The sequence below is a fragment of the Camelina sativa genome, chromosome 17, assembly GCF_000633955.1.
Source record: "Camelina sativa cultivar DH55 chromosome 17, Cs, whole genome shotgun sequence".
Taxonomy (NCBI): domain Eukaryota; kingdom Viridiplantae; phylum Streptophyta; class Magnoliopsida; order Brassicales; family Brassicaceae; genus Camelina; species Camelina sativa.
The window spans coordinates 7,708,361-7,723,862 of record NC_025701.1 but is presented as its reverse complement, the minus strand read 5'-3'; the positions used below and the strand labels follow the sequence as shown (position 1 = coordinate 7,723,862).

The 15,502-nt window shown below is 39.2% G+C and overlaps 5 protein-coding genes across 14 annotated transcripts in view; 2 read left to right on the top strand and 3 right to left on the bottom strand.

The window, feature by feature from the left end:
- LOC104756004 overlaps positions 1 to 3,250 on the top strand; it is an 11,432-nt gene extending 8,182 nt beyond the window's left edge. The window contains exons 17-22 of the mRNA XM_010478507.2: positions 56 to 972; positions 1,055 to 1,120; positions 1,201 to 1,326; positions 1,480 to 1,718; positions 1,810 to 2,858; positions 2,960 to 3,250. Coding sequence (XP_010476809.1) covers positions 56 to 972; positions 1,055 to 1,120; positions 1,201 to 1,326; positions 1,480 to 1,718; positions 1,810 to 2,858; positions 2,960 to 2,991 — 2,429 coding nt within the window. The 3' untranslated portion in view covers positions 2,992 to 3,250. The remainder of the gene's footprint in view (positions 1 to 55; positions 973 to 1,054; positions 1,121 to 1,200; positions 1,327 to 1,479; positions 1,719 to 1,809; positions 2,859 to 2,959) is intronic.
- On the bottom strand, positions 3,321 to 3,988 carry LOC104756001. Its single transcript, XM_010478506.2, has one exon. It carries the CDS (start codon positions 3,879 to 3,881, stop codon positions 3,444 to 3,446), a length of 438 nt encoding a protein of 145 aa, XP_010476808.1. The 5' UTR covers positions 3,882 to 3,988; the 3' UTR covers positions 3,321 to 3,443.
- On the top strand, positions 4,234 to 13,912 carry LOC104755999 (pyrophosphate-energized membrane proton pump 3). 9 transcript variants are annotated; one of them, XM_019239516.1, is made up of 17 exons: positions 4,234 to 4,463; positions 4,713 to 4,829; positions 4,928 to 5,270; positions 5,413 to 5,616; positions 5,721 to 5,872; positions 5,964 to 6,111; positions 6,185 to 6,317; positions 6,737 to 6,909; positions 7,037 to 7,157; positions 7,347 to 7,534; positions 7,735 to 8,172; positions 8,264 to 8,428; positions 8,528 to 8,683; positions 8,761 to 8,872; positions 8,957 to 9,176; positions 9,313 to 9,418; positions 13,857 to 13,912. In XM_019239516.1, the coding sequence occupies exons 3-16, from the start codon at positions 5,172 to 5,174 to the stop codon at positions 9,410 to 9,412; spliced, it is 2,409 nt and encodes an 802-aa protein (XP_019095061.1). In that variant the 5' UTR covers positions 4,234 to 4,463; positions 4,713 to 4,829; positions 4,928 to 5,171; the 3' UTR covers positions 9,413 to 9,418; positions 13,857 to 13,912. The 9 variants fall into 9 exon arrangements, with proteins under 9 accessions (XP_019095061.1, XP_019095060.1, XP_010476802.1 ...); XM_019239515.1 differs by lacking the exon at positions 13,857 to 13,912 and adding an exon at positions 4,537 to 4,592 and having other exon boundaries at positions 4,234 to 4,370; positions 9,313 to 9,592; XM_010478500.2 differs by lacking the exon at positions 13,857 to 13,912 and having other exon boundaries at positions 4,234 to 4,370; positions 9,313 to 9,592.
- Positions 9,551 to 11,094, bottom strand: LOC104756000. 2 transcript variants are annotated; one of them, XM_010478505.2, is made up of 4 exons: positions 11,015 to 11,094; positions 10,662 to 10,904; positions 10,405 to 10,555; positions 9,551 to 10,338 (listed from the first exon to the last, which is right to left on the bottom strand). In XM_010478505.2, exons 1-4 carry the CDS (start codon positions 11,066 to 11,068, stop codon positions 9,806 to 9,808), a joined length of 981 nt encoding a protein of 326 aa, XP_010476807.1. In that variant the 5' UTR covers positions 11,069 to 11,094; the 3' UTR covers positions 9,551 to 9,805. The 2 variants fall into 2 exon arrangements, with proteins under 2 accessions (XP_010476807.1, XP_019095082.1); XM_019239537.1 differs by having other exon boundaries at positions 10,668 to 10,904.
- Positions 11,529 to 13,608, bottom strand: LOC104755998 (U-box domain-containing protein 34-like; the record flags this gene model as incomplete). The annotated part of the gene is made up of 5 exons (XM_019238868.1): positions 11,529 to 11,600; positions 11,685 to 12,437; positions 12,565 to 12,975; positions 13,061 to 13,162; positions 13,255 to 13,608. Coding segments are annotated over 5 exons (1,677 nt in total), but the record flags the coding sequence as incomplete, so codon positions are not given.

Below are 15,502 nucleotides of genomic sequence, written 5' to 3'. Positions count from 1 at the left end.
ACTAATTGATGTTGATGTTGGACTTTAATTGTTAAGAAATTTGTTTGCTCTGTAGGGACTGGCAAAACTCGCACTATTGTTGCCATTATAAGTGGCTTGCTTGCATCCGTTTCACATAAAGCAAGTGGTAGGGGAAATTCTGAACAAGATCATAGTTCTTCAACTTCTAGGCAGAGAATGAATCCGAATGTCGCTATTGCAAGGGCATGGCAAGATGCAGCTATGGCTAAACAGCTTAATGATGACGGGGAAACAAAAAAAAAGATAGCAGAAAAGATTGGTAGAGGAAGGGTGCTGATCTGTGCTCAGTCAAATGCTGCAGTTGATGAATTAGTTTCAAGAATATCCAGTCTAGGTATATATGGCGGGGATGGGAAGATGTTCAAACCTTATCTTGTAAGGGTTGGAAATGCAAAAACTGTTCATCCAAATTCATTGCCCTTCTTTCTTGATACCCTTGTTGATCAGCGTTTGGGAGAAGAGAGAATGCGGATAAACGAATCTAAGAGTAATAAGGGTGCAGATTCTTCTGCAATACTGCGCTCTAGTCTAGAAAAGATTGTCGATCAGATCACGCATTTTGAAGCTAAGCGTGCAAACATAAATCAAGAAAGTTTAGACGCCAAAGATAAGCCGGAGAATGAACACCTCAACAAAGATGATGATGGGAAGCCAATGTCCGATGCGGAGCTAGGAATAAGATTGCGGAGGTTATATGAGCAAAAGAGAAAGATTTACAAAGATCTAAGTGCTGTTCAGGCTCAAGAGAGAAAAGCTAACAATGAATTAAGAGCATTGAAACATAAGTTGCGGAAGTCCATTCTTAAGGAAGCCCAAATAGTCGTTACAACTTTAAGTGGTTGTGGAGGAGACTTGTACAATGTGTGTGCTGAATCTTTATCAGCCCATAAATTCGGTAGTCCATCTGAAGATAATTTATTTGATGCGGTAGTGATTGACGAAGCAGCTCAGGTAAACATTCGACATGCTTGATTGTTTGGCATAAGGTGTTCTCGACACAGTTCTCACTTCTTGGATTTTGTGGCTTTTACAGGCTTTGGAGCCCGCTACTTTGATTCCTCTACAGTTGTTGAAGTCAAGAGGAACGAAATGTATAATGGTGAGTATTGTTCACTTGCGTTACAAAAGTTTCTATTATATCTGCAGTTGTATCTAAATAACCTTGTCTCTGATTTACAGGTTGGAGACCCAAAGCAGCTTCCAGCAACCGTTCTCTCTAACGTTGCAAGTAAATTTATGTATGAATGCAGCATGTTTGAACGTCTTCAAAGGGCTGGGTATCCTATCCTTATGCTTACTCAACAGGTTCGCTGATTAATTGAGTTTTTTGGCCTTCTTTTAATTTGGAAGTTTTTAATTATCTTTGTTGTGTCAGCAAAATGTTTGAAAGTTTGTTTGAAATTAGAAAACTATGTCGGTGTCGGGAAGTTGAGCTAATAATACTTTCTCTCCTAACAGTATAGGATGCATCCAGACATTTGTAGATTCCCGTCCATGCACTTCTACGATGGCAAGTTACTAAACGGCGTCGACATGTCAAACAAGTCAGCCCCGTTTCACGGAACTCGTCATCTTGGACCATACGTTTTCTATGATATTGTTGATGGCCAAGAGCATCGAAGTGGAGATTCTAGCTCCGTTTGCAATGAACAAGAAGCTGAAGCTGCTGTTCAGCTACTTAGATTTTTCAAGAAGAGGTCATTATTCATCTTAAGCTATCTATTCACATATGTTTAAGAAAGTTCAATGATATATCATTTTACTCACTGGCTAGCTTATTACTTACAGATACCCCTCTGAATTTGTGGCTGGAAGGATTGGCATTATAACTCCTTACAAACGTCAGCTTGCCTTTTTGCGTTCGCGTTTCACTGGTGCATTTGGGGCTCAAGTAACAGCAGATATGGAACTGAATACTGTGGATGGTTTTCAAGGCAGAGAAGTTGACATATTAGTGTTATCCACTGTAAGAGCTACACATTCTGCTCCTGAAGGGATCAATCAGAGTCGAATTGGTTTTGTTTCAGATGTTAGACGCATGAATGTTGCCCTCACTAGAGCGAAACTCTCCCTTTGGGTTTTGGGTAACACACGAACCTTGCAAAGAGACCGTAACTGGGCTGCTCTTGTGGAAGATGCAAAAGAAAGAGGTGTCATCATACCAGTTAAGCGACCGTACAACTCCATGTTTGGCGAAAAAGTGATGGATCAAAACCATTCTGAGAATGTTCCAAAGAAATTTCCTAACCCTGAGAAGCAGCATTCACGTCGTAAGGAACAGAAAGCAGGGACATTTGATGATAGAAAAAAGAGGAAATCTGATGAAGAAGTTGTGCCTCTCTCATCAAAAGGATCAGAGAGCAAGCACAGCAAAGGAAAAGCCAAAGAAGAAGCTTCTTCTAAAAGGGGAAAACAAGTAGCAAACAGTGAGAAAGTAACATCCGAAGAGACTCTGAGAGGGAGCCATGAAAAGAAAGAAAAAATGAAAGGTAGGGAAAAAAGCAGTAATCCAGAGAATACAGATGCAACTAGTTCGAAGAAAGAAAATTCAAATGAGTGGAAGAAATCCAAGAAGGCTTCATCAAAGCTTGACGGTAGCAAGATGGGAAATCCGACAGATGAAGTTGGACAGAAAGATAGACAGATAAACAAAGGCAATGCTTCAAATCAAGGAGGTGTTGAAGATATGATATCCAAACGAAAGCAACAGCGTGAAGCTGTTGCTGCCATTCTAAATTCGTCTCTGATTCCTTCACATAAGCCCAAACCTGCAAAGCGACCATTGTCTCCAGGTTCAACCGCTGGCAGTCATACAAGACCGCCTAAGGCTATCAAAGGTAAGATTTCATCAACATATCCAACGTCTCTATGTTTCGCCTCAGAAGCTGATGTGCAATAGACCTAATGCTGAATTTCACTTCATGCTTCTTATTTGCAGAGTCTAGCAAGAACAACAGTAAACAAAGATAACATAGAAACTGATGTAACAAAGTTTATTTCCCACAATCGTGCCTGTTGCTGAATTCCGGTTACATTGGTAAGTTTTATACATTCCTCTGGTATCATCATAGGTTCTCTCTGAAACTAGCAGTGAGAGAAAATTTTGGCTAACCTGTAGTGTTTGCAACTCCAGTCACAAAATTTTGTCTGTGAAGTTGCCTGCTAAGAATTTTTTTTCTCTTTTGCTATGTACATTATTTTTCAAAACATGCCTCGTATCAATTTTACATTTGGTTTTCTTTGTTTTGAAGCAAAATTAATTAGGATAATTTTGTAATCAGAGTAGTTGTTCCAGCAAATTCAAAAATTCGAAGTCGCTGATACTCAGTTTCGCTACTACAACAACACCGTAAGAACAAAGAAAAAAAAAAAAAAAACAAGAAACCAAAATCATTGGAGAAGATGAATCCCTTTCTAACATTTCAAGGGGCAGATGAAGAAGGATCAGTCCCGCTCTTAACGGCGGACCAAATTTGGGCAATGCCTCTGGTGACGTGAGGCCAGACGGAGTTAACTCCGTTAAGTGCAGCACCAGAAGCTAAACCCAGCACAAAAGTCTCAACGTACCCAGGTTTGGTCTCCAGCTTAGCGTCGACGACTGCGAGCCTTCCGTTAATGGCGTCGATTTTTCTGGCGTCGGTTACAAGCTTATCCTTGCTGGATTGGTTTCTGGAAGACGAAACGACCCGGACGAGCGCGTTTTGAAGGTCTTCAATGACCTTAATCGAAGCTTCGGCAGGTTCAAGGCCTCGTTTCTGGTAGTGAGAGATTAGTTCCGTCGGAGTTGGGAATTTCTTCGATTTCTGCTTTTGTTCTGCTGTAGCTTCCTCCGCCGCGTTCGGTGTCGCCGGTTGCTTCATCTTCTTCTCCGGGGAAACAAATTCAGAAAAGATTTCTCTTATCTCGAGTGTAGCAGCTACGTAAAAATCAACTCTGGGTAATAATGGGATTCATTCGTGGACCGTATGTTGGGCTTTTGGCCCACGAATATTGTGAAGATAATTAAGGGTATGATTTCTTAATAGATATGATTACCTAACAATTAAGGGTATGATTGTCTAATGTGGTTATTGCCCATAGTTTACGCCAGGCGAATTTTCTGATAACGTGTCAACGAATCATAAAGATCAGTTTTTGCAATTTTGAGCTCTCACTCAAGTTTATAACGTTTTGAGGGAGATTATTATATTAACCATACTGTAGAAATTAATTAAAGAAATTATTATATTAACGTTTTGGATTTTACGGTGACACAGAGAGAGAGAGAGTGGAGAACGCTTCTTCGGCTTACGAGCCTACGACAAGCTTTTCTTAAAATGGCGGTTTTCTTCTGATCACTCTCCGGAGCCGTAATTTTTTTCTCTCTCTCTCTCTCTCTCGCTACTGTTTCTCCGATTTAGGTTTTTTCTTCTTACTCACATTTCGGGGGAAGAAAATTGTTGGTATCTGTTCTTATAATTGCCTACAATTTCGCTAATTCTCTGTCGTTTCTTAACGTATTCCGTTTTCGTTTAGATCATGCAAGTGACATTTTAGATCTGATTTGGTTTACCGATGAATTAATTATTAGTGTAAGTTCCTATAAGTGTAGCTGAAGCTTCTTTGTGTTTTTATTATTATTTAGAAACTGAGGACTTAGTCAAGCATGTCCTCGCGTCTCATTCGCTGTTTTGTTTATTTCGTTATCCCAGAGGTTCCTGCATCCTGATCATTGAGGTTTTGACTGAAGGGACATTGAAATTTTGATTGGGTGAACGATAAGTGTAGTTGAAGCTTACCGTATAATTTTAATGGGAGCAGTTTTGCATGTATGTATGTTAATTACAATGTGCATTCGATTGCCGATTAATAAATACTAAAAAGAGAGATTTTCCCGGGGCTTAATTCTTGTAACCTTTTGTTTCAGGAACCCTTCTTATGCTGAAAAATATATATGGGAAGCCAATTCCGAGTGTTTGAAGAACCTGTCGGGTCAATATATAGTCAGACATAGTGTTAGTGGGTTCTCTTGTTATGCAGCTTTGCTAAAATCTTTGGAGGGTAGTTTGTAGCCTAGCAAGATTCAGCGTCCAAGTTCTGGGGCCGAGCTGCCCCGTAGCACTGACTTTACACCTCTTCCCATTAGTCGGAGGGCAAATTCATTACAAAACATGATGATGGATGAAGATGTTGAGCAAGCCAGTCTTATGTCTTACACTGACAAGCCAAGGACGTTTCCAGACATGCGTAGTAAAACCTACAGTCCATTGGTTAGTATTTAAAACCCTTCTCTCTCGAGCATGTCTTTCGTATGCATCAAAACACCATCATTTGTATTAAAACATGTGTTAGTCTTAATCCCTTGAGAATATTATTTTCCTTTTTGTAAAATAAATGAGTTGTTTTCTGCAGATAATCCGGCTTCTGAGAAATTTAAATGTTCGTGCCCTTTCTGTACTTCTGCTTTTGAGTTTTGGAGGGATATTTTACATGGGAGCACGCACTTCTCCCATCATTGTGTTCGTCTTTGTAGTATGCATCATCAGCTTCATGTTGTCAGTTTATCTGACCAAGTGGGTATTAGCAAAAGATGAAGGACCTCCAGAGATGGTTCAGGTAACTTCACACAAAGTTTAGGTTGTTTATTTGTGGTTTTGAATCTGTTTCTTCTTTTCACTCAGTTGCATTTTTAGTTTATGAGCTTATTCTGTTCCGTCTAGATATCAGATGCTATACGTGATGGAGCTGAAGGATTTTTCAGAACGCAGTATGGTACTATATCAAAGATGGCGTTCTTGCTAGCTTTCGTCATTCTTTGCATATACTTGTTCCGTAACTTAACCCCCCAGCAAGAGGCTTCTGGTCTAGGAAGGTGATGATGCACAATTTTGTTCACAATCATTTGTTTTATCTTTTGTGCTTTGTTATAAATAATACTTAATTGTATAATTTTTTTGCTTCAGGACAATGTCTGCATATATTACTGTTGCTGCATTTCTTTTGGGGGCGTTATGTTCAGGTATTGCTGGTTATGTTGGAATGTGGGTGTCAGTTCGTGCTAATGTGCGGGTCTCCAGTGCTGCTAGACGATCCGCAAGGGAAGCATTGCAGGTTTGCTTAGTTTAGGATTTAATAGGACATCCTATACACATGGCCAAATATTAAGTGATAAATTTTAATTCAGATAGCTGTTCGTGCTGGTGGATTCTCAGCGCTGGTTGTTGTTGGTATGGCTGTGATTGGTATTGCCATCCTGTATTCTACATTTTATGTATGGTTGGACGTGGATTCACCAGGCGCAATGAAGGTTACTGATCGTAAGTCATAGGTTCCTGCACCCTGAAATTTCTTTTTATTTAAGGCAATTTTTATAGTAACTAGCAATATTCTATGCATCAGTGTGCTGATTTAAGAATGTTTCTTTTGTGAGTCTCGAATTCAGTCACAAACAGTATCTTCTTAACTATATGATTTATGTCATATACCATAAGTTCGCATCGTACATACTTAGGTTTCAAAAGAATTTGTTTTGCCAAATTTTGACAAATGACTATTTCCTCAAGAACTAACATCATGGGTTGAATCTTCATCTCTAGAATCCGAATGCAAACTGTTTTGATATTCTAGAATCCTAATGCAAACCCAAAATTGCATTTGCATAGAGATTACTAGATTGCTTGCTTGTAGTAGTGTTATGTTTTAGCTTAATGACTGAAATTTCCTTTTTTTCTTACAGTGCCTCTTCTTCTTGTGGGATATGGATTTGGTGCATCATTTGTTGCCTTATTTGCTCAGTTGGGTGGTGGAATATACACTAAGGGAGCTGATGTTGGGGCAGATTTGGTAGGAAAAGTTGAGCAGGGTATTCCTGAGGATGATCCTCGAAATCCTGCTGTTATTGCTGATTTGGTATTAGCTCTTTCATTCTTGGACCCTATGTTAATTATTTTTTTCGGGCCTAGAACCTTTAGTCATCAATCACGCCGATAATATTCATTTTTTCATCACTGAATCTTAAAATTGCATCTTTTTGAAGGTTGGAGACAATGTTGGGGACTGCGCTGCTCGTGGTGCTGATTTATTTGAAAGTATAGCTGCGGAAATCATTAGTGCAATGATACTTGGGGGTACAATGGCTCAGAAGTGCAAAATTGAAGGTTTGTGAGGAGTCTCTGTTTTATTTATAGAGTTATTTAGTAAAAACTGCATGGCCAGTTCTACTGTGGTCAAACTAGCATAAAGGGTTAAAAATTCACAATTACGAATCCTTCTGTGACTAAGGTTCACCTTTATTCCTGCTTCATGATTTTTATTGCTTACTCAAATTTTTTTCATTTATCATGCAGATCCATCTGGCTTTATTCTATTTCCTCTAGTTGTTCACTCTTTTGACTTGGTAATATCATCAATTGGTATTCTATCGATCAAGGGAACTCGAAATGCTAGTGTGAAATCTCCAGTAGAGGATCCAATGGTTGTGCTTCAGAAAGGATATTCGCTAACTATTATATTAGCTGTTTTGACATTTGGCGCGGTAATTTCATCTACATATGTCATTGACTATGTTGTTCATTCCATGGCTGTTAAACAGTAGCTTTTTAATGCTATTTGTCATTTTTATCGATAGTTGACTTTACACACACATGCACATAAGGGCACATCTAAGCAAGTGAAATCCTTGTTATTGTGGTAATTCTGATGAATTTCTCTGACTGTCTTACCTCTGTTTTGTAGTCGACTCGTTGGCTGCTATACACTGAAAAAGCTCCGTCTGCTTGGTTGAATTTCTTTATGTGTGGCTTGGTTGGGATCATCACAGCTTATGTATTTGTCTGGATATCCAGATATTATACTGACTATAAGTATGAGCCTGTCCGGACATTGGCTCTTGCGAGCTCCACTGGTCATGGAACCAATATAATTGCTGGGGTCAGCTTGGGTCTGGAGTCCACGGCTCTTCCTGTTTTAGTTATAAGTGTAGCTATTATTTCTGCTTTTTGGCTGGGAAATACCTCGGGGCTTATGGATGAAAATGGAAACCCCATTGGAGGTCTATTTGGAACCGCTGTAGCTACAATGGGAATGCTAAGCACTGCAGCTTATGTACTTACAATGGACATGTTTGGTCCTATAGCTGATAATGCAGGTGGAATTGTTGAGATGAGCCAGCAGGTAGATGTCACATGAGTGGTTGGAATCATTACTATGTTGTATCTTTGATTTTCAAGCTCATGGGAATATAATAGTCTCTTACCTCTTGCAGCCAGAAAGTGTCCGTGAGATCACAGATGTTCTTGATGCTGTTGGGAACACCACAAAAGCAACAACCAAAGGGTTTGCTATTGGATCTGCTGCCCTTGCATCATTCCTTCTTTTTAGTGCCTATATGGACGAGGTTTCAGCGTTTGCTAATGTGTCTTTCAAAGAGGTATGTATATAAATTCTCTTTGATGAATTTTGTTACCTCTTATTCCATTCTATTTTCAGGCACCTCCTCGTACTTATCCTAATCCTCTTATCTAACCAGGTTGATATTGCTATCCCAGAAGTCTTCATAGGTGGGTTGTTAGGTGCCATGCTTATTTTCCTCTTTAGCGCTTGGGCTTGTGCAGCAGTTGGTCGAACTGCACAGGAGGTTGTCAACGAAGTAAGAAGACAGTTCATTGAGAGGCCTGGCATAATGGTAAATATAGTTCCTCTCAAGTCCGTTCCCTTTTCTTCCTTTCTCCATTGGGTGTCCTTATGAACTTTATGTAACAGGACTACAAGGAGAAACCAGATTATGGTCGATGTGTTGCCATTGTCGCGTCTTCAGCTTTGAGGGAAATGATAAAACCAGGAGCTTTGGCTATAGTATCACCGATTGCAGTTGGTAAGTCAGTAACACGTTGGTTAAGCTGTGAAAGGAGAGAGAAACAGACATAATGATAAAACCCTCTTTATTTGGTGTCCTCAGGTTTCGTGTTCCGGATATTGGGATACTACACGGGACAACCTCTGCTTGGAGCAAAAGTAGTAGCTGCAATGTTAATGTTTGCAACAGTGTGTGGTATCTTAATGGCACTCTTCTTAAACACAGCAGGAGGTGCTTGGGACAATGCAAAGAAATACATTGAGACTGGAGCACTTGGAGGCAAAGGAAGTGATTCCCACAAAGCTGCAGTAACTGGTGATACGTAAGCAATCTTTCATTTTCCTTGTGCTTCCTCTTCTTCTTATTCTTTTCTTCACTGGTCATTTCCTTTTTACTTTTTACTGCTATAAAGTCAAAACTGTTTTCTAATGAGAAATCATTTTTTGAAAATGGCAAAGTGTGGGAGACCCTTTTAAGGACACAGCCGGACCGTCGATTCACGTTCTCATCAAAATGTTGGCGACTATCACGCTTGTCATGGCTCCAATCTTTCTCTGAGAAAAGGTATCTAATCCTCTTTTGCACATATTATAGAGTGAGTGAATGAGCGAGGTAGGTTATGAATTCATGCAATGTTTTAAGGTTTTTGTTTTTCCTCGCATCTGAATAAATAATGTTAGTTGATAACCAAAGCACTTCTCAGTGACATTTGATATCTTAAACCAAAATTTAGAGTCATGTTTTCAAACAGGTTATAGATAACACCAAACTTGACCCCGAGAGACACTGTCAGACACATCAGTACATCACCATTTTACCCAAGAAAGACACTTTAAAACCACCTAAAGCCGTCCTGCCTCGTCTTTAAAACACTACACTAGCTAGTAGCTTATCATCTAAATAATACTAGTTATTGATAAGTTATATTACTGATTAGTGAGCATCCCACCATTACTCCCATGTACCGCGAAGCAGGGGAATGGCTTCAACATCGTCCCCAAAAGTCTTCAAAAGATCGCACGTCGATATATCACCGTCACCCTCAGGCTCCAACTCCATCCCTAACTCTTCCTCTATATCGTCGGACGCCGAGATCAGCAACAACTCGCATCCTTCGTAATTCAGGAAATCGGGCGGGTCCGCTGCCCCAAACCGGGTATGACCTAAATGGGCTTGGAGATGTGCCGGAAAGTGTGCCCTTCTCTTTCTCTGCAGCCCACCAAACCCTGACCTTCCTCCTCCTCCTCCTTGCTCTGGATTTCGTATTTGGATCAAGAAGGATCCTTCGGGTTCAATGTTCATTGACTCTTGTGGCTCCTGTGCTCTGTTCTGGGACTCAGACGGGAACTCGAGCTTGTAGACAAGATGTGTATGGTGTTTTCGTGTTGGACTAGGCTTATGTCGAAGAATTCGATAGATTCCTTCTCCGACAGCTCTCGCCGGCGGTTTGTGTCTATGTCCTCGAGTCTTCGTCTCATACTCCTCTGACAAAACAAATCATAATCATATACACTCACCAAACAATATCATAAAATGCTAGAAATTATTACCTCCTTTGAGAGCAGTTTTAACATCTTCAACATTTGTGGTCACCATCTCCACGAATCCCCAAAAAGGTTGCGACTTCTTGCTCGGATCAGGTAGACTTTTCTTACCCATCACAATGAATCGTAGCAGAAGCTGTTTCTCGATGTTCACTTTCTACAAAAGATTGAGATGAAAAAATCAATCATATTTAATCATCTAGTAATGAAGACTAGAGCTTAATAATCAGTAGTGTTTTGTTCTTAATTCTTGTTCTAGCTACCTCGACCTCGACGCCGTGTCCTCCTTCACCACCTTGGTTCTTGGCGCCGGAAGCGCTAGTAGTCGCGTCTCCGGAATCTTTATCAGAACCTTCTTTACCTGAAAGAGGGTCTTGTTTCTCCTCGGTGGGATTCTCACCGGACTCAGGACGCATCACTATGTATAACCTTTGAACATCGTCCACACTGTGAGCTTCTTCTTTGTTAACCTTTGGCCTATAAAAGAAGAATATTTCTCCTCTTTCCTGTTTAGTAAAATAAACTGAACTCAGCAAAGAAACAAAAAAACAGAGACCAGAGAGTCTTTTTTGAACTTGGTTGGATACAGCAAAGAAGAGAGGAAGGTAAATAAAACCTGAATCTCAACTTGAGGATCTGGTCGCGTTTTAACTTCTTTACCTTGTCCCATTGATTCTGAATTCTCGTACCTTAGAAAATACTTCTTCTCATTTTATACACTCAATTAAAAAATGGCGATTTTTTTTGGTCGTAACACTTGACATCGTCAGAACATTCCCACGTTGTTATTTTCTGTGAGTTACGTGTCGACCATGTAATTCATAGTTAAAAATATAATTTTACAGCATGAATGTGCATGGGAAAATCATATATCCACGTATATACATATTGTTTCTTTAATACAAAATATACACAACTTTTTATACACAAATCCGAATCTAATAAAATCGTAGCCACCTTTTCTTCAGCTCAAAATAAGCAACTCCGTTTCTGAATAAATTACTCTTGGCAGCTTGCTTCTACTGAAGTTATCTCCTGCATGCAAATCAAAATCAAAATCTCAATCATGAGTGTTTATCTCAACGAAACTTAGACATTAACTTGAGTTGAAACAGGAGAGTTATATCTTACCAAATTCCTCAAAACTATGGGTTTGATATAGAAGATCCTGTATTTGATATCAAAGGAGCACTCCTACCATCCTGTAATACCCACAATAACATCAACCATCATAGCTAAAGAGACATCTAATGTAATAGAAATGCTTTCGGATTAACAAGTCTTACCGATGAATAAGAGACTTGACTAGGATGTGAAGATCTTCCTTGTCCAGCAAAATACACAGACTCAAGACTCTCTTCACCAAGCTCTCTAAGTCTATTAAGCTCAGGCATTATTTCTTTACCAAGATCAGGCCTATCTTTTCTTCTTAACTCTGCACATTGTAACGATAACTTCGCAAGAGCCAAAGCTTCCTCTACTGGCCAATCTGGTACTGCAGGATCAAGCATATCTTTCAATGTCCCTTCTTCGATCGCTTGTTCCACGTAATAAGCCAAACCCATCGGCTGTTTCGCCGTCAAGAGCTGCAAAAGCATGATTCCCAGAGAGTAAACATCTGACTTCACACCCAACATTCCGGTTTGTTGATACTCAGGGTCGATGTAACAGAACGTTCCTGCAGCTGACGTTACTCGGTACTGTGTCACGTTTTCAGCTACAGCGGGGACGAGTCTTGCAAGCCCGACGTCGCTGATCTTGCTGACGTAGTTGTGGTCAAGAAGTACGTTTCCTGGTTTCAAGTCTCTGTGGACAATAGGTTCTGGTTTGGTCTGGTGGAGGAAGAGGAGACCCGTAGCGATCTCAGCAGCGATTCTGAAACGCAATTGCCATGAAATCGGCGGCGTGTTTCCGCGTCTGAAAAGGCGGTCATCTAAGCTTCCTTTGGCCATGTATTCATAGACGAGAATACCGAATTCTGGACAAGCTCCTAAGAGAAGCACCATGTTTGGATGTCTTATGCAGCTTAGTACTTCAACCTGAGCGTCAAAACACATCAAGTTAAAAAAAATATTCATTCAATAACCTTTTCTTGTAACACAAGTAAACTATAGGGAAAACAGAGTTAATGGAGAAGAATTGTAGAGAAGATAGATATTTTGTTACCTCTTTGTGAAACTGAGATCTTCCTTGAGCAGCGTCAGGGCGTAAAACCTTAACAGCGACACTTGTGTGATCAAGATGACCTCTAAACACAGGTCCATACCCTCCTTCTCCAACTTTTCTTGACTCTGCAAAGTTATCAGTACCTTCTTCGATTTCTTGAACAGTGTATTTCCTGTACCGAACGATGCTATGTCGAGAGAAAGAACCGCTATCTTTCAATACCTTCATTTCTGCGTTAAGCCTCCTCTTTGCTTCCACTTCAGCAAGCCTGTTTGCAGCTTCAGCAGCTTCCAAGGCTGTTTTGGCTTTTGCTCTCTCGTTTTCCACTATTGACATTGCTGTTTCCTCTGTCATCTTTAGTTCCTCGAATCTTCTTTCCTCTTCTGTCCTTAGCTTTTGCAGCTCTGTCGCCTAATCCAGATTGTAACCAAATTTATGAATCAACCCTCTTGAGGTGAAGAACAACATGGAGATATAGTTGTATAATAATAATTACCTCGTGCCTTGCGGTTAAAGCTTCTCTGCAAGCTGAGCTATACATATCCATAGTTTGTTTCAGCTCTAAACGGAGTCTCCTCATTTGAGCTTCAACATCATCCTGCAACAATACAAACAGTTTCATGGAATGTAATAGTAAAAACAAATCGGAGAGCAATACAAAATTAATCATGATTTGATTCCAACTTATACCAAGCTCTGAGATGAATAAGAACAAGAATTTCTTCCACTCTCTTCAGAAACCGTAGAAGAACCATTGAGATAACTCAAATCCGTAAACTTGATTCCTAATCTATGTGACCCAATGCTCTGATCTGAGCTCGTTGACATTCTTGAGGATCTTGCTGAGTCTGGTAAATCGTAGGTGAATGATGATCGGTCTACACTCTGTCTCCCCGAGCTGCTGATGAAGGAGATGTCGGATTCATGTTGAGAAGCACTGATGAATGAGAACTCGGACTCTGAATCTGAGAAATCCCCCACTAATTTCATATGTCCTTGTGGTGGTTTCGGAACCCCTAATCTACAAAAGTCGAAACCACGATTTAAGAAATCATTGAGGTAGAGTTACATAGCAATTGTTTAACTAACAGAATATATATAATACCTGGTACCATCTGAATCTACTGATCTTCGTCCCCTATGCAAGGCTTGTGTGTTAGCTGTTGAAAACAAGGAAGATGGGACAGATTTAACAATGTGTGTTTGAGATGCTTGTCACGCAAGCAACAATATTTCATCCCAAGATTAAAACTCGATCTGACCTGTTTTATGTTTTCTCTCAATGGGAATAGTGTCATGATGACTCTCTGATTCGTTAAGAGCTGATGGATGATAAGGAGCAGGACGCGAGGCGTTTCGTACCGAAGAGATCTTTCCTTTGGAGATAACGTAAACATTGCAGAAATCTGGAGCTGCCTTTGACACACTGGCTGGTAAATCCGTTTTGAATCTTCTGTTAAGGATCAAAATCATGAAAGGAAACCCTAAATTTGGTTAATGTATTCTTCTTCCGCACGTAAACAAATAAAAATCAAAACCCTAATCAGTTTCTTTACCGCATAAAGCTGTTCCGTGATGGAGCACCAAGAACTAAATTCTCAATCGAAGAAACCGTAACATATTCGACAATTGCTTTGACTTTGTCTACGTCTTCAAGCACAACGTCCTGACAATGAATCTGCATGCAGAAATGATCCAAAAATAAAATAAAAAAGCTTCGAACTACTCATGTGATATATTCATTCAACCAAAAGTTAAATTGGTTTCAATAGGTATTATTATAATAAAACACCTCTTTGCGGCTGCAGTAACAGTGGAAGGATACAAAGAGATCTTTCGTTTGTTTCTCCAGTTGCTGCTTATGTGATATTCCTTCTTCGATATCTGCATGCATGAAACACAAAAGTGAAACCCGGCCCTAAAAAGAAACTCAAACCTTTGCGCAAAACAAAGAAAGAAAAGGAAACATTGAGCAAAACTAACAAAATATGGATTCTAATTATAGAATGTGAGAATGCAGTGAAATGTTAACCTAAAGAACATTGAGATTTGGGAAGGACATGAATAAGAGCAAGAGTTTGTCCACGAGAAGCAAGATTCTCCAAAGTCCATTTGATAGCATTTTGACTACTTTTGTCTTTATCTATTGCAATCGCCACAGAACCACTTCTTGTTTCTTTATTTGTCGCGTCTGCTTTCGGTAGCCACATCCCTTATTATTATATAACGTTTTCTTCTTCTTCTTCTTCCTTTCTTTTTGTAAGAGGAACAAACTAAAAGAGATAGAGAAATTTCCTTACTATTCCCCCTTAGTAATTAAGTGTTAAATTTGGAAGATTTTTTTTTTGAAAAGAAAAATAGATTCACCGCATTTTTCTATAATGATCAAAAAGAGAAGGTATTATTACTGTTATGGGTTGAGAGATTTTTTCTGTTTTATCTTTTAATCTGATGGAAGCGATTTGAAGGTTCTATATTTGGATGAAAATAATCTAATTTCGGAGGTGATAACTCAAACCATACTTTTTTTTTGGGTAGAAACTTATCTCTGAATTCTCTTAAATTTGTGGAAACTAGAAAAGTGTTAAACTAAGCTATAAGATACAAGAATATATATATTTCTATTGAATTAACCTTAATATATATTTTAAATACTTTTCAAAATAAAAAAGTGCAACAACAAAAGTGAAAAAATTAACAGTAATACATACTCCTTCTGTTTCACAAAAAAATGCCATTCTGCATTTTTTTCTTTGTTTCACAAAGAATATCACTTTACATTTCCAATGTGATTTTTTACATCAAATTTCTTCTTTTATCCTTAACCCAAAACTCTTTTTAGTAAATTTAAATGATTAATTACTCATTAAATAAGAGTATATATGTATAATTCAAATTTTTCATAATTTGTGTTCATAACTTATATGCAATGTGTCAA